Consider the following 23,747-nt stretch of genomic DNA (forward strand, 5'->3'; position numbering starts at 1 on the left):
ATCACACAGCACTAATTCAAGGGGATGTAAAACACAGAAGGTAGAACATTCTACAGCTTTTCAATGAACAATTGAGCTATGTAGGCCTGTAAAAAAAATGGGTCCTAGAAGGTCTTCTTGTATTCAGGTTTTCTCCTCTAGAATATGTTAATGGTGTATAACCTACGTAGCAAGTAGAAAATGTATTTGGAAATTTCAGCACTGAACACTTGAACAAAAATCATATAATCCATACAGCAGTACAATTTTATTTGTTTTACAAATAAAAATACAAAAAAAAATTCTAATCCTTATTTATTAATATAAATCCTAAGAAACTTTAAAGATGTCACTAGCTGACAAACAAGAGAAGATTAAATTTTTAAAAAGGGCCAAAAGAGAAAAGGAGACTGAAAAGTATCAGGAAAACATGTTTCAACATCTAATTGTTATATTACATAAATCCAGAATGCTCTACAAAATGCATATATACATATTCTATAGCAAGTGACATTAATTTATTTTGCAATTAATCACATTTTATACACAACCTGCTTTATAAAATCTATCTCTACAGTTGATAAAAAATAGTTGAAGAAATATGATAAAACTTTATAGTAGGGGGATGTATATTGGATGTGTTGGATATTATGATTATGTATATGGGTATTTGAGAAAATAGACTGCAATAGAAACAACGTGAATATATTTCAAATGTTATTTAAATTAGTTTAGGTCCCAACAAGATGTTAATTGTACTTTGTTGGATTAATATGTGTTGGATGTAGTCACACTGAAGTTGGAACACCAATTATCCAAATGGAGAGAATAAAGGTATACCAGGTGTTTTTTTTTATTACTGCCTATGCTAGAGCTGACAGGTGTCACTGGATCTTGAATTATCTGTTTATTTAAAGAAGCCAAGACCAGCTTGAAATTAGCTGGTAAGAGTGGTGGCACTGAGCAACAAGATTGTTGTAACAAAGAATCTCAGGGAGAATTTCTGAAATTTTTGATTGATAATATATATACATACAGTCAGCCAGATGTTTAAACTGGATTTGCATTTTTATCTAATTATTGAGTCTTTCCCAGGGACCAGGGTTGTTGTTATTGCTGATGCTATTATTATTGATGCAAATGGAAGGATGCCTCTGGATTTTGGTTCAGGAACAAAATTCACCTTGATATGAAAACCATGAAAAATACTTGAATAAACAATAACTAAGGTATTAAATCAATCAGTTATGATTTAAAACCTCTCACTCAGGGCAAAAGAAGATGTCTTAATGGCAATGGTGGTATTTGGACCGGTTTGGCCGAACCAGTAACTCTGATGATCATCTGTGAGCGAACTGATTTGCTCCGACGATCACCTGCTGGGCCCTCCCACCTGCCCTGGCTCTATGCTGACCTTTATTTCCTACTTTTCAACCTCAGCTACTTTGCGCGGCACAGCCGATTGCCATGCGTCAGCTGTTTTACCACACAGGGCTTGCAGCAGAAGGTAAGTGGCAAATGCTATGCCCAAACCAGTAGGAATTTTTTTTGAAACCCACCACTGGTTAATGGGCCACTCGGTTTTGATTCGATTTCTACTTTATGAAAGACAAAGATACTTTATGCTACTATGATTGTGTCTGAAAGCAGGGAAGCTACTGGCCTCAACATCGTGAAGGAGGGCCCCAAGCCTAACCTGCTTTTTTCCTACAGTGTCTGCCGGCCAGGCACTTTACCCTCTTAGGGAAAATGGAAGGAAGGCAAAATGGAGCTCCTTTAACAGCTTTAGGTACTTGACAATATCTATATCTTCTGTAATAAGTAGAAAGACAATTACAAAAAAGGTGAAAAACACGAATGGCTGTTAAGACAATGGAGGGCTTGTAGGATGTTCTATGAAAAATGTTCATTTTTCGTTGCTGTTGTTTTCTTTTCTTTCTTTTATGATACATACAAAGTGCCAAATTGTGAGCAGGGAAGTTTATCACCATCGTCACCATCCTCCTCCTCCTCCTCAATGTGGATAAAGGCAGAGGAGAATATTGAACTTCAGTCTGCTTTTGAATCTACACAATTCAGTCTTTCAGCCTTTCTAAATGAATAAAAGTAATGCCTTCTTCTAATCCAGCTCAAAACTATGACGTAGAACACAGTTTATGCTAAAATCATCCAAGAAATGTCTACTGTTTTAGCAGATTTTTTTAAAATTTTTCCTATTTGTAAAAAGCCTCAGTAAATAATACCAATATAACAGAAAACCAGCTATATCATACCTGTGTCTTGATGCGCTTGTTGTCGGATTAGTGTAATTTATGGCTCTAATATATTGTGGCTTAGCATCAAGTGGAATGAGGCCGCTATGCATTGTTCAAAGATTCATTGTTAAAAGGTGTAATGCTTGTGCATTAAATGTGACTGACATTTCCTCTCAAAAAGACATAGTCAATTTTCAAGTGCAGCAATTGATAGTAAAAAGTGAAAGGAAGTGACATTTATTCTACTATTTGCAAAGTGTCTCATTGTTACAGCTTTATTAAATATATTTCTACAACCTCTCATCTGCAGAACTTTCTTATGGTTTTCAGCAAGGCTTCTCTAATACTGCACCTTCCATACTTGGAATTACAATTTCCCTAATCCTCCAGCCTTGATATTGGGGGAAATCCAAGCACAAGGTACCTTAGTTAAGATACCTTAAGGTACCACAATGGGAAAAATGTTCTTAAATGATGAAATTTGGAAAATACCAAAGACAAAGACAATCCAAAAGTTATCTTTGATGCAATGGCATCTGCAATGGAAGTCAAAAAGGCCAAGATGGTGGCCACTATGGCACAATTGAAGCCTTCTCCCTTTAACAAGCATTAATGTACCAAAAAAAAAAAAAAAGCCATAGATTTTATCATGCTGCTGCAACCCTCTTGACTTTCTACACATTCTTTTGATGGCCCAATAAAGCTATTTTATTTTATTTTTGCCTGGCATTAGCTGCTAATAATGCTTGGGTTCTCAAACATATCAGAACATGATAGGGAGGGAATGTGAATTTAGAAAACTTCCAGATGTTTAGACTTTCTTTAGTTACCTTTAACCATGCCAAAGTCTTGGGACTTCCAGTTTGGGTCTCTTCAGCGACAGACCAAAATCCGCGATTGTGTGCAGTTTCGATCTGTGCTCGCCACTGGAGCGCCCTGATCCTTTGGATTCGGGGCTGAAGCCACCCTGTAGAGGTGGTGAAGAGGGGGGAGATTGCTAGCCGAGTGGAGGGGAGTCACATCTCTCCTCCTTGGCTGGTCTAAACTCCCTTCCCCGAAGGCGGTTGCAGCAGTGGTCAGAAATGGCCACCTCAAAGAAGAACCCGACTGGGTAAGATTGTGCAGGAAGAAGACAAAGAGGAAAGCAGGACAGACTGGGCTAAACAACAGAGAACATCTAAGCAAAGTACCCTGAATCTAAAAGTACCTAGAGGGATACTTCTGAAAGAAGATCTTTAAGCGGTGAAGGAGAGAGAAAAGGAAGTTAAAACCCCCTTTTTAAAAACCTTTATATTGACAATTACAAATGGTATGGAAAGAAATTTATATTAATCTATTTTGACACTAATAGGCAACCTTAAGCTGAAATCTAAGTGTCAAAAGGAGAATAAAGATTTTTTTCTTGGTCATTTTAAAGCCCTAAAAAAGAGAAGAGTGGAGACAAAAGGGTGGGACTTGGAATAATGGAAAAATGGAGTGCCACCTGGAAAAATAAAGTGGATTAACAGTGAAACTTTGAAAAAACTCCCGAGGATACATTGTAACTAAAATCTTATTAAAAGATACAGTAACCCACAGAAAGGAAAAGTAAAGGAAAGAAACAAGAAGGAACAGTCTGGGATCATTTAGTGATTTTTAAAAAAAGGTTTGGTATTGGTTTTTTCTTTCTTTTTCTGTTTTTACTTAATCGGGTGGTTGTTCAAAAGTGTTTAAAATGCCATCACTCCTGGAGGAATTGAAGATGAGTCTTAAAAAACAGAAAGAAGATGCAGAAAGGGGAGGAAGATCCTTTGGCTTCGTATTTGAATTTTTTGAAATGGAGATCCTGAACTATGAAAAGCAAAAGGAAAAGCTTCAAGAGCAAGAAGAAGGGCGGGACAAAGAAGAAGCCATTTTCAATGATCAAATAATGCAAAGTGTGGTAATAAGGGGGAAAAGGAGGAAAGGAGTTAAAAGTTTGAGATCAAAGGGAACAGCCAAAAAGAAAAATAGTCTGAAAAGAAGTATAACAGCAAGGAGAAGCAGAAAAGAAAACTACAGAAGGGAAAATTAGAGAGAGAAGGGTATAAAAAAGGGATGAGAAAAAGGGGGGAAAGATAGAAAGGGAAAAAACTTATGAAGGACAAAAACAGGAAATAAAGAAAAAGGGGAAACGTACTATGATTAAAGGTATTTGCTCAGCTAGAAAACACAGAGACAATGGTTAAATTTAGTTAAAAGTGAGGATTCTGCAAAGGTACAAAAGATAGTATTGTGACAGTAGAATACTGTAATGAGTTAGAAATGAAATAAGTAAATAATCTATGAGATAAAACTGTATTGCTATGTAATGGTATGTTTATTTATAATTAATGCAATAATAAAGAAGAAAGGGAAACTTGCAATTGTTTCTAAAGATTGATAAAATATTGAAAAATTTATAAGGAAATTTATACCAGTTATTAGAATGAATTTGAATAATTATTTTGCTTGTTAATAGTAAATAATTTATAAGATAAAACTGTATGACTACCCAATGGTATGCTTATTAACAGTTAAGTAATAATGAAGAAGGGAGGGAAACATTTCAGTTGTTCTCAAAGATTGATAGATATTGAAAAGAAACGTGAAAGATTTACAAGGTTCATACCAGTACTAGAATGATTTTGAATAACTATTTTGTTTACTAAAGTTTATATATATATAATCATATATACACAGCCAACCACATACATACACTACATACAGCCCGGTCACACACACACACACACACACACACACACACACACAAAACCGATATATATCCATATATATATATATATATATATATATATATATATATATATATATATATATATATATATATATATATATTGTTTTTGCTATATTTTCAGAATTTTTCTTTTTACATTTTCAAGGGGAAGTACCAAGCAGAGTCTGAATGATGAGATCTACATGATATAAAATAGATATTAGAAATTTGAATGTTATAATTTTAGAATGCACAAATTCAATTTTTAATGAGATTTCATATAATAATAACAATAAGATTTAAAGGTGTTGCACTTCGATTGGCAATCATAGGGGGAATTTTGCTTCTTAAGAATGTTGGAAGAGAACATATAAATTGTAAACAAGACAGACGAAAGTATAAGTACAATGAATAAAAAGATATAGAAATTTAGGTAAAAGAAATACAATTGAATAAGAAGAAAATGAGATAACCATAAAAGAAAATTAAGAGAAGTAAAGGGAGAAATAGTGAGAAGTTGGAAAAAGAGTAATAAGATATGAAGTTGAATACATAAGATGACTATGCATATGTCTCTGTATGGAAATGTGATAATCCGGAACGATGCTGTACTCAAATAAGATGTTTTATTTGTTTTGTTAAAACTCAATAAAACTTTATTTTAAAAAAAGAAGTCTTCAGCTAGATGTATTTGAGTTCAGGCTTATATTGTGATTCTCCCCCCTCCATAGGTTGGCAGTTACATTTTGTGACAAATTAAGAGCTATCTAAGGAGGGAGTTCTGAATCCTATTCTAGCAAAATGACAAGTATACAAAACCTCCTTCAAACTCTTGTTTTATAGTACATGTTATCTGAGAAATTATAAACTTCCTAAATGTTTGTGGAATGGTCAGATTACTGTTTTCCAAGGTCAGGGAGTTAAAAAAAATGATATTTCTCATTTAGGTGGAACATATTAACTTTTCAATCAATTGCCCATGTTTCTCTTTTGGGAACGAGAAGCAATTTAACAAAATCTATGATCTCATTTAGTATATCATTGCAATCCAAAGATTAATTAATTGTGTGGACCCAAGAGATTTAGAAAAAAAGAAACTTTGAAGAAACAAAACAAGAACAAAACTTGCTAAACTTTTCCAAAGCTTGGCAGCATTATTCAGAGTAAAAATATTTAACCATACGGGAAACTGACAGAAGAATTCCAGCATAGCTGATATTCTTGTAATTGAATGCTTCTTCAAAATTGCTAGTTTTAGTTGAATTTGTATTCTCTAGAAGTAAGTTCACTGGATTTATATCTTCAGTTTTATGGTCATCCACACAAGCCCCTTGACCTGGTTCTAAGAAGGCCTGTTTACCAATTAGTGGAGAAGTGCTTATATCAGAGCTTCTATCTTGGAATCATTCTGAGGGAAACTGAAGCTGGATGGAAATAGTCTAGACAGAAATTCAGTTCTCCAATGGATTTGCAAAGAGGGTGAGCCTAAGGGTGGTCAGCAATCTTCAGGGCTCCAATTGGTCACTCCAGGATCAATCCTTCCATCCCGCTACATGGTGCAAAGAAACCCTTCCCTGCTCCTTTTCCTCCAAAAGCAAGCATGGCAACTGCTTGCCCTTTGTTGTGTGAAGGTAGCAACATTTTTGCCCTTGTTTTCAAGTCAGGACCAAAGGACCACCTTTCTTCTACTTCTCTATCAGGACGATGACATAATCCTGGAGATCTGTGGAACTGCTCTTAGACAAATAGTTACAGTGCAATACTATCCCGACAACAAACATCCAGCAGGATCCAAAGCTCTGCTAACATAAATCCTGCAAAGTGGGGAAAAAAAGGAAGATGTAGGAGATAACCAGACTGAGCCCAAGGGAGGGGTCAAACACGTCATCAGTCTTGGGTTCCCTTGCTCCCACAAAAGATCTAAGTCCATTCCACCTTGAATTCCATTGGCTCTTATCTACCACCAATTTGCTTTGACTGTTCAGATTCTTGTAGAAAGCTTTAGCATGCAATAAATCCTTATATACATTTGAACTGCCTGAATTACCTGATGTCCACACTTGACAGAAGAGCAGTATTTCCATTTTCCTATTCTGGAGGGAGGGAGGGAGAAAGAGAGGAAATGGATGACCAACCATGGCTAAAATATGTATCAGTCCCTTCTTGAAAATCAGGAGGCTATGGATCCTATAAATCCATATCTTATCTAAATTAATTTTCTGGACCACTCTCAAAATGGGTACAACTCAGCTAAACTAACATCCAATATAATAAATACTGGGGGGAAAATGTTATATTTTTCAGAGAATTTAATTTAGACTTTCAGCTCTGAAGGTCAGCTTCTCCCTCTGTTGCTGATGGAAGAAACTGTATAGGATTGCAGCTGAAAGAATATCATGAAACAAGCATATTGAATATTAAGAAATAAGCACATTTGCAAATTAAAAATAATATTTTGGTTTATTATTTGATTTACTAACAAACTATCTAATCAACTATTTTAATATCCCATGCTTGGCCTAATTACACATTCTCATGACTGTTGGCAAGATATTCACAGAAAGCCACCAGGGAAAGGAGACTTCCCCTTCCAACTTTTGAGACCCAGAAGCCAAACTGCAATATGAAAATGTGATACTACTTGTCTATCACTTTTGTTCTCAGTTCTACCTCCATCATCACCTTTGGACTGGAATTGGAAAAAAAAAACCTAAGAAACCCATCATGTTGTATCATCAAGGCAAACAAGTATGTGTTGAATAGTAGCAAGGTCCTTTTCATTTTGGTGTTTACATTTTTTTATTATAATGTCATTTTATCTTGAGTAGATTATTAGTCATTCCAAGCATCACTTTTTGTCATATAAAAGAAATGAATAAATGTAGCATAAGCAAAGTAAGAGGAATACTAGACACAAAACAAAAGGTTTTGACTATAAAAATGGCAGTGTGAACCTAAGAAAAAAATCAGAAGTAAGAAGTTGTAAAGGTTTTATCCATTTAAGGATCAATCTCAAGTGTAATCTCAAGTGTAAAAAATCAGAAGTAAGAAGTTGTAAAGGTTTTATCCATTTAAGGATCAATCTCAAGTGCAAAACTGTAGTATTCTTGAATGCAAAGTTAAGGGTTGGTTCTTACACACATCATTTTATTTCTCTACGCTTCCTTGTGCACAGTTGCTGACAGCTCAAGATCAATGTTCAAAAGGATGTTAATAAAAAGTATTGCATCTATGATTAAGACAGGTCTCCAGAGGCTTTGCAGCTCAACTTTCATCAGTTTCAGCCAGCATCACTAATGGCACAGGATTGTGCCTGTTGTTGACCAAACTGGGACGAGATTTTTCATCAGATTTTCCTCTTCAAAGGGAGTGCAGAGTAATTAAACTGCAAAGAACTGAGTAATTTGGGAATTTTTCGTGAACAGACAGTGTTTCTTCTTCTTTTTCACATCAACAATTGTGCTGGTGCCCATGGATGCTTGTACAGGAGAATGGGAGACAATTGACATATTTGTGATGACATCATCATGCAAATATGACTTACATAATTGTGTTAGATGTTGTGGCATGGGTATAATGCATGATATTACCTGTCATTTTGACATCACTGTAGCTTGTTCTGAATACTGCCACCATGACTCTATATTGTATTTTCTTCTCTCTACTCAAAATCTGTTGAGAGAAATTCAATAGGCCCTACTCAACTGTTATTTTTTGAATTGTTCCTTTTATTTGCCTGAACCAGTGTTCTCCAAACTTGACAACTTTAAGGACTGGCAGCGTTGGCTGAGGAATTCTAGGAGTTAAGTCCACAAGTTGCCACAAGTAGAGACCCCTGGCCAAACCATTTCTGTCCATAAATCCATCTTAAACAGAAAAGATGTACCTAACAAATTGAAAATCTACCTTAAATAGCTAATTTGGAAAAATGTTGAACAACTAAGAAGTTTTGAAACAAGGGAGCTTTTGGATGGGAGAGCATGAAGAAATATAGGCTAGACAGTTAATGTAAAAAAAAACCTAGGAAAAAAGCAATGACAAACTGCTTTTGAATGATTATTAAAAAAAAGAAAATTATAGTTACCAGAAAACAGACACAGCATGATAAATGTTTCATATTTTTAGACTTAAAGCTGATTACTTGTCTTGTGAGTTTTCTACCTAGCACAATATTCGTTAGGAATACACAGCCACCACTTGCCATCAAGATCACAATCCATTCCTCATTTATTATTGGCAGCGGGCGGGGAATCATAGCAAAGTGATCCACTGCCAAATATTTCTAAATGTTTAAGGTGGGATAACTGACCTTTGCTGAATTCCCCTGCTGAACCTGCCTCTGCCTCTGTGTTGATTGCATTGATGTAGTTAGCAGGAAGTTTCACTATTTTCAGCATGAGTATGAAGTATAAAGAAGATGGAATCAACAGCATTTCCTGTGGTTGTGACCGGTTGCTTGAGGCAGGCAGGCTAAATGATGGGAAGGCTATATTGGATTATTTGATTTCTCACTCTGGCTTTGGAGATTTTTTAAACAACCATGCAGAAGAAGAGTTAGAAAAATCAGAGGAGTAATGACTTGACCAGAGCTGGATTTTGGAATAATTCTGTTTACCCAGATGTTGGCTATTAACCAAAATAAAGCATCTGATTTCCTTTAGATTCCCCCCCTTTCAAATTAGCCATTGAGGCATACCACAAAATTGGGAGATATTGTCTCAATCCACAGCATCAAGCTGCTAATACAATCAGATCAATTACCCTTTGTCTTCTGTTCAATAAGATTGTTCCCCTTAAGGATTTTACTTCCTGGTCTTAATGATAAATCACAGTATACTTGGAATTTTGATTATCCAAAGCTAGAGGAAACTACTGTTTAAATGGTAGAAAAAAGTATATATAAGGCTGAGAATAAATGCTTTTTTTAAAAAAAACAACAAATTTAAATTCATAACAAATGAAGATTATTGCAGGAGAAATTTTCTCACTATATTTATGTTTATAAGGAATGTTGTACAAAACATAGTGCATCGGCTTTGTCTAAACATTACTTAGGTGCAAATACACAAATATATTTAAAAAAACAAAGTGCATACTTTACAACATAACTTACAGTACTATAAATATAGTTTATATACATGTTAACATATTTTAAATCATGATCTTCATACATACATACATACATTTATATCTATATCTATATAAAGACTATTCAGTGCTTTAACTTTATTATGAATCTGCACTTTACACATAAATATTTGCATTGTTAACCCAATAGCAAATAAATTCCCAGTCCAGAGGCTTTAATAACCTTTTAATTTTAGGCTACTCGTAGAAGGATTTCTCTTGGATTTTGATCAACACTGTTTGTGTTCCTTCAATGTAAGATTTCCTCTTTCATTTAAACTGTTCAGAGGGTCCTAAAAGAGGGGCTGCAATGGAATAACAGCAGGATGTGGGGACAGGAGGGATGGGAACAGAGTGTGCGGCAAAGGAGGAAAAGCCAAGTGGCTTGAGTGGAGTATTGATGCTGGGATGAGCGGCAACTGGGGTGGCCCAACCATGGCTGTGTGGCCTGTAGGGCATAGCCTCGGCCCAAGGGACAAATGAGGTAAAGGGACTCGTGAAAGAGCTGGGACCTGGGAAAGAAATTGCTGGTGAGGCTGAAGAACCTTAAACGTACTTGCTGTGGCAGCAGCGGCGGCAGCTGCCGCCGCCGCATGCTGCTGAAGAACAGTGTGGTGGATCATGGTGACAGAGGTAGAACAGAGAGGCTGCTGCTGCAAGGGGAGGGGTGGGAGAGGAGCACTGGAAGGTTGAAGTGCAGCTGGAGGAAAGGTCAGCTTCATCTTACTTGCCAACATGTTTTGCTGAATGATCTGGTGGTAGGCCTCCAGCTGTAGATCCTTGAATTTGTTATGGTTTTCGTTGGGCAAGAGCAGAGCATGTTCAGGGAAGGTGAATGGAGTGAGGATCTGTTCTGTGGTTAAGAAAGCATGGCTGTTCATGTGAGTTTCCTTCAAGTGCAAAGGAGGCATACTGTTCAATATATCCGGGGCATACCTCAGCCACTCGTTGGTTGATGGATTTCGTTTCTCCTGTGGTGCAGGCTCAGCAACTTCATTAGGACACAGAAAGCCTTTAGGGGGAGATTGGTTTGGATGTTTTTCAGAGGTGGACATTTTAAGGGAAACCTGGATTTCAGGGGCATTCTCATTTTTCTGTTTTTGTCCTTCCAGCATATCCTTGGATTTTCCTGTTGCTGAAATGCTATGTTCAATAACAGGAGAAACAGAAAGTGTGGATTCTTCCAGACAAGGAGTAGGCTCCGTGATGGAACAATTTGAGTCTTGGATATTTTCTGATGAAACTAGATGTTCAGATGGTGAATCAGTTTGACTTCCAACTGGCTGCATTTTGCTTTCTATGCTTTTTGCATACTCTGCACTGGAATGGGAATTCGTTTGCTCTGCATTTTCTTCAGTTAATTTTTTGGGCAAATCCTCAAATTTCACAACTTCTGTTGGAGATCCAACACTGATATTCTTTTCTGGTATCCTCTCTATAAATATATCATGAATCCTGATTCTTTTTCTCCTTCGCTTCCGTTTCGGCTTACAAGCTACTTCTAATTTGCTAAGCTGCCTGACGTTCTCTTCTGAAAAACATGTTTGTGCCGCTGAACTTTCATCTGAAGAATAGGAGTGGGTATGATATCTTCGCTTTCTGTGGGATCTTTCTGGTTCATCAGTGACAGAATTGTAAGCTCTTTTGATGGGTTGTGACTGATTTGTGCATTTTTTATCTGAATAATGGCTTAAATGTTTATGGTCTGGGCTACTACATTGTCTTGTGGTGGTCCAATCACAAAATGGTCTAGAATAAACTGAATTGCAGCTTCCAGAATTAGATCCCACTTTATTTGATTGTCTGTGACAGATTGGTTTGCTCTTTGTCCATAAATGGTTAGAATTAATGCAACAGTTCCTACTGTCATTTGTGTTACAAATTGTCTGAGGACTTTGATTCCTATGGACATGTGTAATTATAGATATAGTCCTAGGATAGTCATTGTCCTCTTTCTCAGGAATTTTGTCTGTTTCCTCTAATTGTTCCAGAACTGAATCTCCTAACTGACTTTCATTTATGCCTTGTTCCATGGTGCTGTGAAGCTTCTGATGTTTATCAAATTCAATAAAGTTATTTTTCTGTTCAGCTACTGGAGAAATTTTAGCAGTGAGCTCAGTCATTTCCTCATAATGGTGATAGCACTGCTTTCTCCTCCTTTTCCTTTTCTTATTCCTGTAAAATCTTTTTTCATGTGTCCTTTTGTTCCAGCCTTTGTTTTCTTGTTCACCAGCAGACTTGATAATGTTTTGATGTGTTCCATTTTTCCCAGTTGACTGTGAAGGATCTAAGGATAATTCATCTTGTTTTTTCTCAAGATTACAGCTCTCTGTTGAGGAAATTGGTGCCACAGCTGCACAAACACTATTCTCTGAAAGAGATTCATTTGGATGATTGCAGTCCAAATCCTGGCCAGACTCAATCTTCTGCGCTGAATTAGGAATATTTGATGGCTGTTTATTTTTCTCCAGGGACTCACTTGATTTTGATGACCGGAAGTCAAAACATAAAGGATTACAACTGTATGAAATAGATGGCTCTGTTTTTGTGTAAAGTAACATTTCACACGGCCACTGAAGGATAGTGTATCCATGTTTGTTAAGTACAGGAACAAATGGCTCACAAAGCCTCTTTGATGGAATTTGTTTATTAGGCAGAGTTCTAATTTCCCCTTCAGAATTAGCTGGAATTGGTCCATCAGGTGTGCATTCTTTAATTTCAACTTCAGAAGTGACTGAATCATTGCTAATGTTTGAATCATTTTCTTCTTGGGTATTGTGCTGTGATAAATGTTCTTCGTTCACAGGTAAGACTACACATTCATTTCCCATGAATTCATTACCATTGCTTTCCACAGGAAGGGTTTGGCTCCCCAAAGTTCCCTTGGTTAGAATTTCATTGGGTAATGCTAAAGAATCTACCTCAGTGCCACAGCTGTCCGAATCAACAAACCCAGGTCCTTTTATATGAGAAAAAGGGTGTCTCAATTCTGGGAAATGCTGTATCCCATTCCCTTCAGTGGGTGGTCCATTTGAATCTTGTGCTGGGATTGACTCTGCACTGTCAACATCATGTTTCTCCATCAATGGAGCAATGGAACTAGGTTTCTCATCAAAACAAAAGGCTATTTCTTCTGCTGATGAGACTGGAAGATTCCCTGGCCCAGGAACAAACCGACTTCTTCGACTAACTCCATGTTCAGCTGATGTTTCATCATTATATTCATAGAAAGCAGCAGCTGAGGATTCTAGTTTGATGGATGCTTTTTTTGGAAATGCAAAAGAAAACCCTACTTTATGCCCATGGAATCCCTGTACTTGATCTCCAAGCTTAATGTCTGGTCCACTGTTAGCCGGAGTTTCAGGAATCACTGGTGCAACAGATGAAACATTGCTAGAAGTCTTCGAACTGTGCAACAGAGCAAAGTTGAAGTTTTGTTCCTTTTTGGTAGAGTCAATGAGACTGCATTGAGGAATTTCATTAAAATTATCTCGGACCATAACCGTGGTAGATCTGAACATAGGACCACTTCCTGGAGCACTGAAACAAAACAAAACAAAACTTTTCTATCAGTGCAAATCATACTGAATTCAAATGCATGAGAAATGCTCAATTAATAATGCAGCGATGTTGTTTTCTTTTATAATATAAAGTTTTACAATATAAACATAATCCTGACAATTTAAAGTCAAAAACTATTCATATACAGGTAATTCTTGATTTACAACCATTTGTTCAGTGACTGTTTGAAAGTATGGTAAGGCTGAATAAAGACTGATTGCTAAAGTCATAGCTGTTGCAACATCCCCGTAGTCACATAACCAAAATTTGGGTCCTTGACAGGCACTTAGAACCAGTGGGGCACTTTATCCCACCATCTAGGTCCCCCTCATCTATGCCTTTTCAGCCTCCTGCACTCTGCCATCCCTGCCACCCTAGATGATCATTTCTATCTTGCTCCTGCTGTTGACCAAGCATTCCCCAACTGACACTTTGTGGGGCAACTGTTGGCTGCATGCAACGTTCTTCCCAAGGTTGCATAAGATGACTTCCTCATGAAACCTGGATAAGATGGCCTCATGTGGCCAGCAACTGCTAGGGCAGGAGCAACAAAAGCAACATTAGGAGCAAAAAAAAAATGGAGAAGAGTGGAATGTGGGGTGGCAGAGGACTTAGTGTGAGGCAAGTGAGGGCAGTTGAGCTGCCATTTGCACCATGCTTGTAGAGTTTCCTGTGATTTTATGGCTTTGCACCATGTTATTTGGTCTTCTTGCGATGCTGCAGCTTTGCTCCATGCTGTTGGGGTTGCCATGGCTTTGGGCTGTGCTGTTGGGACTTCCCAGGGAATGGTGGCTTTGTAGTACCTGGCTGGGATGGGGGGAGGGAGTGAGGCTTCTAGGGGCAGCTGCAGCTTTGTGCTACACTGCAGCTTATGGCCTTCTCGCAACCTCAGAGCCATGGCATGCCAAGAAGCCCATGAGCCACAGAGGAACAAGAAGCCCCAGACTTGTGCAGTTCTGAGACTGGTTGCCACTCTGCAAAGAAAGGTTCAGACAGTCAAAACAGCACAGATGGGGAGGGGAGATGTGTTGGTGGGTGCAGTCAAAGGCAATCCCTTACCTTATCTTAGTTTGGAGCTGGAAGGGACCAAGCCTGGAATGGCTTGACTTGGGATGGGTCATCAGCTAATGACCTATGGAATTTGGTTAATGATAGCAATGGGGAGTGTGGGGAGTTCTGCTGCTAAGTGACATCACACTTAATGATGGAAAATCACTTAATGATGGAAATTCCAGTCTCAATTGTGGTCATAAGTGGAGGATTACCTGTACTGACATCTTTTTTTTTAATTTCTAAAGACAGTGTTATATCCAAACTTTCTTAGGCTTTTATGGAATAGTTACTAGTAATTTATAACTTCTGTCACCAGCAGCGTTAATTCTTCATACTACTGAGCACAAATTGCTTTTCAACAGCCCATCATCCTCCGATACCATATGCAGGGCAAGCAAACAACACACAACCCATTCACCAAAATTGAAACATACAGCTTCATTCCATTAGCCAAACAACTCTCATTCAATGCAACTAATCAGTTCCACAGACTCACCAGCTGTCTTCTAAGTTTCCCCTATGTTCCTGCTTCACTTCCTCTTCACTTGTGGTTCTGAATTTCCAATCAAATAATACTGGCTAAGTGGATGATTTCTCCAAGGGAAAAAAGTTCCACCAATCATTTTTTCAAGGATATGTATTCCCCTTTCCAGTAACAGCAGTACTGCCACTGAGAAAGCCCAATGGGAAGAATTCCCTCATGACATTTTCCTTTGGAAATGATAGAAAGTATCATGAATGCAGCTGTAAAATTACCATATGTTACATATAAGAATTTCATCTCAGCCTCATATTTACTGAAATTCTCCCCTCTTCTGTAATAATTTCTAAGGTTTTTGTTATGATGGCATAAAAAGTGGTAAAAATAAAGGCAGAAATATTTCTCTGCCCAAAAGTAGTTCCAAGAATCTGGAGTTTCTTGAGCACTATGTTCTCAATGGCTCATTGGGAACACCTCTCCCACCTTTCCATTCCCTTCTTCCACCGACTTGTCCTTTTCCTCTGAGATCAATTTCTGTAACTGCCTGCACTTAGCCAGCATTCCCTATTTAGACATTCTGCAAATATATTAACATAACTCGTAATGAACTAGAATTCTTAGAACCATACTCCACACAACCTAGGTGCCAATAAACTATAGAAAAGGACATTGAATGAGAGTGAATGGATTGCACCTTGCTTTTCTTTCCCTTATGATTCCTAGGGACACTAGTCAGATTGAGGAGCACTAATACTGAAGAGGATCCCACTTACAACCTTCTTGAGGTATGGATCTTGTAATTGTCCACTGATGACTCACTTTAAAACCCCGATCAACATCAGAATTTCTGTTAGATAAAACCTGCCTAAATGAACCATTCTCTAACATTGTTTTTTCCTCTTGGAATTTTTAAGATTACCCCCGCATTAAATATTACCAAAGATTCTGGAACACAGATCAATGTGTGCAACTGCTTGACACTTTATGTTAGTCTTAGTAGCACTCTATCCTCACAAAGAACCCCTATTGTTTACTGTGGTGGATTTTGATATAAATAATATGCATTAATATTTATTGTGGTAAAGACAATTACAATTTTTAAAAAAGAAATATAACAAGATGATCTAATAAAACTTTTACCACACAGAGAAATATGCTGCAAAAATATTCAGGTATTCCACTCAGCCTCATTAATTAGGTCACATTTCTTTCCATGCAAAACATTCGGTTTCCTGGAAAACTGAGCACCTATACAGTAGTGAAATCTTTCATTTGGTCTAATGTAACCATCTTTTATGAAAAATGTACTGTGATTCCAGTCTACATTTAACTACTAGCTCCTTCCCTTATATCTGGGCAAATGAACTAGCCAATTATAGTATCTGCAAGCTACAGGGACAGAATAACAATTGAGCATTTTCCATAGGCTTTTTGTGTCAGAGAAAGATAGAATTTGTCTTGAATTTGACTTTTGGATCTGAAATGATACCACCAAGACCAATTATAGGCAGCATTGAAACTACACAACTCATGAGCTCAGATAGTATTCTCATTCATCCTTTCAGTCTGTAAAAAGATGACTGGACAAGGAAAAAAGAATATAGAAAATGACTGACTACCTGTTAAAATTACGTTTGTGGGAAGGATTTGGTTTCCAGGATTATGATCAGCATTTTCTGGATGTTAAACTAATATCATGAAATTATTGCATTTCACAAGGAGTAACAATAATGTTTGGTTGAAGAATGTGAGATTGTTGAGGATAAGTTCCTCAGGAGCATGGGGTGGAGTAGACAATTCGGATGAAATTATTTATTTTATTTTTCTTTCTTTATTTGATTTGTCAATTGCTTACAAGATAATAGGTATAAGTATATACATAGTTATGAATACATGAAATGGGTACATATAAGAAAAATAAAAGAAACAATAGGACAGGGACGGTAGGCATGTTGGTGCGCTTATGCATGCCCTACAGACCTCTTAGGAAAGGGGTGAGGTCAATAGTAGACAGTCTAAGGTTAAAGTTTTGGGGGTTTGGGGAAGAAACCACAGGTAGAGTATTCCAGACATTGACCATTCTGTTGCTAAAGTCGTATTCCTGCAATCAAGTTTGGTGTGGTTAACCTTGAGTTTGTATCTATTGTGTGCTCTTGTGTTGTTATGGTTGAAGCTGAAGTATTCATTGACAGGTAAGTCATTGCAATGTATGATTTTATATACCATACTTAGATCAGACTGAAGACGGCATAATTCTAGATTTTCTAGCTCTAGAATTTCAAGTTTGGTGGCATAAGGTATTCTACAACGAGTAGAGGAGTGGAGAACTCTTCTTGTGAAATATTTCTGGACTTTCTCAACTGTGCTAACATCAGATACATAATGTGGGTTCCAGACTGATGAGCTGTATTCGAGTATTGGTCTAGCAAATGTTTTGTATGCTCTAGTTAGTAGTGTGATATTACCAGAGAAGAAGCTACATAGGATTAGGTTAACAACTCTTAATGCCTTTTTGGCTATGTAGTTACAGTGGGCTCTAGCACTTAGATCATTAGAGATGAGTACTCCAAGGTCCTTTACAGAGCCTGGATCATCAACAAGGTCTTGACTATTCAGCTTGTATTTTATTTTCTGATTATTTTTTTTTGGCAATATGTAAGACAGAGCATTTATTTGTTGAGATTTGAAGTTGCCATTTGTTTGACCATTCTAATACATAGTCAAGATCTTTCTGAAGGGTAGCAGTATTGTCTGTGGTATTGAACAGCTTTACATCATCAGCGAGAGAACGCAGTTGCTCTTAATATGATCACAGAGGTTTATTATGTCCAGATATGACATGGTGGCTCACATGGTTATGCTGCTGGGTTGGATGTTAACAAGCCCGTGTTTGAGACCTGAGTGCTGCTGCATGGTGGGGTGAGCTCCCTTCATTCACTCCAGCTCTTTGATGGGACATGAAATGAGCCCTCACAAGTGTCCCATTACAATGATGATGTAATGATAATGGTGCTCCATCACTGGAGACTTTTAAGAAGACTGGATAACCACTTGTTTTGAATGGTATAGTATCCCCTTCTTGAGTAGCGGGTTGGGCTAGAAGACTGCCAGGGTCCCTTCCAACTCTATTATTCTGTTCTTATGTTACTCTGTTATCAATTAATTCTTTCAACCCAGAAGCGGCTTGAATGGTGCTTCAGTATGAACTGGACGGGGACTTGTACTCTCTTGAAGAAAATGACATAAGGATAAGAATGAGCACTATTCATGAACAATTCTATGCACTATATTCATTATTTTTTTCAAAAGATGAACATAATTAACTTCAACAATTACAGGAAAGAAATATAATTTAATAATTGAGATGTAGAGATATGATTCTCATAATTAGAATCGAACAAATGGATGGGATTTATTAAAAGGAGGACTGGAATTGCTTAGTCCTCAACCCAGTGCTCTTTTAAAATTTCATTAATGGGTTTGAGAAAGAAGTGAAAGTAATACTCATTAGATTTTCAAAAGGTTCAGAATTGGATTAGAAAGATAAAATAACAGATAGAGATCTACTAATTCAGACAATTTTAATTGATCATGATAAGTTAGAGAAATGTAACCAAGACAAAGTTCTTAGGGACGTCAACTGGGCAAATATATGATGGAGAATATCTGTGAAAAGGTTCTTGGTATTCTACTTGCTCACCATTTGATTTGGTTGCCAAAAGGCAAATGTAACTTTAGGCTGCCTCAACATAATTTCCAAATTATGGGAAATATATTTATTCTATACGGGTCAGACACATCAAAACAGAAGGATCCGATCCTTGTCGGCACACTTTAATAAAGATTCAGATAAACTCGGTTCAGCTTATAGCAATCCAACTAGGATGAAGAAAGGGTAGAACGTGAATGAAGAATAGTTTGAAGGAAAAGGCAGTACTGAGCTCTGGGATGTGTAAGAGAGGATTTGACAGTGTTCTTAAGATATCTGCAAGGATGTTTCACAGAAGGACAAGACCTATTCATTCTGGAATGCAGGGTGAAGAATAATAGATTTAAGTTGCAGGAAGTCAAACTTTAACTTATTAGGAAGGGGAGGGTACTTTTTGACTGTAAGAGAATGTAGCAATAGAATCAATTACCTAGAGAAGTTGCCCCCCCCCTTCAGTGCATATATTTTAGCGGAAGCTATCATGGATGCTTAATTTGGATTTCTGTTCCTAGCATGGAGTTGAGCTTGATGAGGTAAATGGCTCCTGCCCACTTTATGGCGTGCTCTCTCAGGTGACTGGGGCTCTCTAAGCCCTTTTAGGAGTCTTGCTGTTGATGATGATTTCCCAGGAGGCAATCACAGCTGAATTAGAAGCCTCATAGCAGCCCCCTTAACTACTTTTTAATACATGGTGTGGAAACAATTTTAAAATGACCTTTAAACACATTCCTATTAGATGCCAAAATTGTTGTGAGAATAGAAGCATAGAACCTCCTGTAGTCATTTGGAACAGTTGCTTTAAGAGCCACAGCAACCCTCTACCAGCCGGGCTTGCATTTTCTCTGATGTAGGACTCTTTAACTGCAGTTCTAAAACATTTATAGCAGCGTCTAAATGTATACTGTACCCCAGGGATCCAGCTTGCAATTTCAGATATGTATAGGTTGATCCACTGTCCTTCACCCTCTCTGAAGTACCCCCATTAATAAATATACCATTAAGTATAACACTATCATTAGCACAGCATGGGGAATTGGATATGGCCCTCTAGCTGTGAGTTATTTAAAGGTTACAAAGGCTTGAGAAGCAAGAGAAAAAGAAATAATATAAAAGCTAGGCTGCAACAAGCAAAATTCTTAGTTTTATACTGCTTATGAGGCTAAATATTTTCGGTGAACCAGATCTTTGCTGTGCATTAGGTTAAAAGAAGGACCTGAATATCACCCATTTTAGTTACTTAGGTTCTGACTATATAAATTAATATATTCTTTGATACATTTTCTGATTTGGAGTAAAATACATCATTTAACACAATTAAAGCCATGGGTAAAAGAAATAATGTAATCAACTAAAAAGTATTAATTTAGCTTTAGTGGAGATCCAGAGACAGAGAATGTAGAAGAAACAAGAGTTATGTTAATTAAAACTGTTGACCTAACTGCAAACTGAAGGCAAATTCTGAAGATAATCTTTGCTTTTCTGAAGACTTGGACAAAATGGCTCCCCCAAACCCCATGGTGTTCTTCTGTCCTACAGAGCAGAGGCATCTGTGGGATTGGGGTTTTTCCTCAAATGGAAGAAGCTCTATGCCATTGCAAAATAAGATCCAATCATTTGATTGATGAGTGTGACATTATGTGAGTAAAATTTATATAATGTACATGTACAAAAGGAATGGAATTTGTATTGTTTCCCCCTTTGACTCTTCATGCATGGATATCTTTGCTGGCATGAATAGCTACTGCATTTTGCTAGTATAACAAAGAAACTCCTTTCACTGGAGTGTTGTCTCAACACTTACTGAATCCAGGCAGTGCTGCTTTTCCAAAAGCTAAAAGATTTTGTTTTTACTTCTACAAGGCCTTATAAAAATTTAAAAGGGCAGAATTTTAGAAGTAGGCCTAGGAACAAACAAATTCAAGTGCCTGGTCATTGAGATATCCCTGAAATGGCACAAACAATATCCATATAAGTGGAAATAAAAGCAACTACTAAAAGGATAAAGAATTTATGGCCCCTCACACTTGGCAACCTAGATTTCATATCTATTTTGATTTTAGAAAAATGACAAGCCTACCATAGAAAATCGTGGATTTGTTTTGATCATGGATAAATTGTGAAATGAATTTTTCATATTGCAATTCTTTCTTGTTAGCATTCCCTTTGCTGGGGAATCTTGTTTTTTCAGAGGACTGTAATTTTTCCAGTCACATTTTTATCACTGGGGAAAAAGTAGCCACCATATTGCGATAGGTTTAATATTTCCATAATTAGGGCAAAGCTGAAGCACTTTCAAAAATGAAGGAAATGACATTAAAATGGCAGCCAGACAATTTAGAGGGTGCTAAGGGGTTATGATTTATGCTATTAGCAGTTTGAACGTGTGGCTGCATCTCAGTAAAGGTTGTAAAACTTGAGAGATCTAAAAGTATGAGAGTTCAGCAATCACAAGGCATCATCTGTGTTCAGTTTCTATACTATAGGTTGACTTGTGTAGGCTTGTGAGTGGGTGTTACTACTTAATGTAATTAAACATTTGACTAATCATACATTTTCATAATGGTTCCCAGGTTTTTGAAGATCACCTTATGTTTGTCTAATTCCAGACTGGCAAGCAATTCGAATATTTGAAGACTATCTTTAGGGAACATACAAGGAGCACTGATAATCAGCAAAAGATGGAGTGAAATTATTTCCATTTTAGATCTGCTTGACATTCCCGTGTTACATCAAACTAACTCTCTCTGGGTTTATAGCAAATGCACCAAGGACAGAAAATGTACATGAAAAGGAAGGCCATATTTCATATTCATGTTTCATCCTGTAGTCTTTAAATTAAACCTTTATTTGTGGCTGCCAGAATGTTAGAAATCCAGTGTCAATTTTTGACAAACTGTTTAAAAATGGTGTCATAGTTTCTCACCTCTGTTTTATAGAGGGGAAGAAAAAAATGATACAGAAACATATGTTATGCTTATACATTCAACAAATACTCTCCAAACTTTTTAGGAAAAAAAGTAAAATATAAAGTGTCTGTTTATTTCTGTAAAATCATTCTGTCACCTTTCTCTCAGCTACACTTAGACAAAATAAAACAGAACTTCAGCCAGTAAAAAGTTATCTATCCAGACTGAAAAAGTCAGCTTTGAATAACTGTCATATCTGTTTTTCTTTGCTCTGAAGGTTTTTAACAAATATCCAAATATTCTTAAGGAATTTTATCCCTGAGATGGTAATGTCTATTCTTTTTCATGTTCTTAAATAGCTTTCAACTACTGGAAATCTGACAGCTTTGATTTTGCTTTGTTTCCTTTTTTTTTTTTAATCTCAAATCTTTAATTTCTGTATCGTTCTCTTCCTTGTTGTATAGCTTTCTTCTAATATGTGCATTTTATCCATATTTTGAAGCTATTTGATCAAATATGTTTTTGTGTAATTTCTTCATAATATCCATGTTCCTGTGTGCAATTTCTCATAATGTACAGAGTTTGTATATATGTTTGAGGCAAACTGTCCCCAAAATTCAGAAAAGGTTATATCAACTTTATCACATCTATGTTCATATACAGGTTCAGGAATTATATTGTATTAAACTGCTTCCCATCTCTACTTGTTTCTATGGACTTTATTATCAGTTAGGCAGTAGTCCTGGTAATGAAAAAGAACTCTTACATTGAGGTTCTCCCACTCATGAGTTTTTGGATCATTGTGGCCTTAAAATATTCAACTATTTGTTGACATGAGATTAATGGGAGTATAGATAGTCCTCAACTTATGACCACAATTGAGCCCAAAATTTCCATTGGTCAATTTAACAATATTACAAATAATAAATAATAATTGTCCCTGTGGAAACAGACTCAGATTGTCAACTATGTACTTTTATTTTAAAACTTTAACAAGAAGAGTCTGATTTTCCCTATATTATGAGCTATACCTAGAAGAATGATTGGTAACTTTCTATTTAAAGAATTTGTTTTGTTTACTTTGCTAAGAAAACGGCTGAGATATTTTACCCAATTATAACTAAGAGTTCTTGCTTGATTCTGTTCTTTGTTACGCATCTCATGATAACATACTTAATCTATTTATATCGGAGATGTCAAACTCAATTTGATAGGGTAGAGGTGATGATTTTCTATCATTTCTATTATTCATTTTATGCTACACTTTTTCTGTATTCATAATATCAGAAACATGATTCTTAGGAAGTAGACAGGCCAAGATGGAATAATTTTGTTACACTTATTTTATTCATCCTTTTCCCCAATAAATCATGGGAGACGTTGCACACATAGGAAGGCAGAAAAGGGGAAATATGAGCATAGTTGACTATATACCGTATTTGCCGGCGTATAAGACGACTTTTTTGCCCTGAAAAACATGCCTCCAAGTGGGGGGTCGTCTTATACGCCGGGAGGACTCCGACTCCCACTTCGAGCTTGAGTTGCAGCCGGGAGGGAGGCTGGGGGGCGGTGTGTGTGTGTGTGTGTGTGTGTGTGTGTGTGTGTGTGTGGCGGGTGTCACTCACCACGCGCTGCTGCAACCTTTCCCCCTCTTCCTTCCTTAGCGGTGTGGGGAGGAGAGGATTCGAAGATCCTCACGTGCGGCGTACTTTTCTTTTTCTTTTGCACGCAGGTTTTGCATGCGGGCGGCTGTAGGTTAAGGATGGGGAGCCCCGGGTGGGTTATCAGCTTTTATGGTGCTTCCAACATGTGCGAACGGTGGGAGAGCGGAGAAGAGAGCGGCGAGCGCCCTGCTGTGTGAAATCCTGCCGTCAAAGCAACACTGGGGAGGCAGGGTATAAATTTACCAGGTTAATGTAGCAATGGTGATTAATGCCCAGAACAT

The 23,747-nt window shown here is 37.1% G+C and overlaps 1 protein-coding gene across 1 annotated transcript in view; it reads right to left on the reverse strand.

The window, feature by feature from the left end:
• Positions 1 to 8,069: 8,069 nt before the first annotated feature.
• Positions 8,070 to 23,747, reverse strand: part of ZNF804A (zinc finger protein 804A) — a 252,906-nt gene continuing 237,228 nt past the window's right edge. Inside the window, exon 4 of the mRNA XM_026667885.2 lies at positions 8,070 to 13,632. Coding sequence (XP_026523670.2) covers positions 10,386 to 13,632 — 3,247 coding nt within the window. The 3' untranslated portion in view covers positions 8,070 to 10,385. The remainder of the gene's footprint in view (positions 13,633 to 23,747) is intronic.

This window comes from Notechis scutatus, chromosome 1, assembly GCF_049901735.1.
Source record: "Notechis scutatus isolate UNSWTSFEM ecotype Mainland chromosome 1, rNotScu1.2, whole genome shotgun sequence".
In the NCBI taxonomy this organism is placed as follows: Eukaryota; Metazoa; Chordata; class Lepidosauria; order Squamata; family Elapidae; genus Notechis; species Notechis scutatus.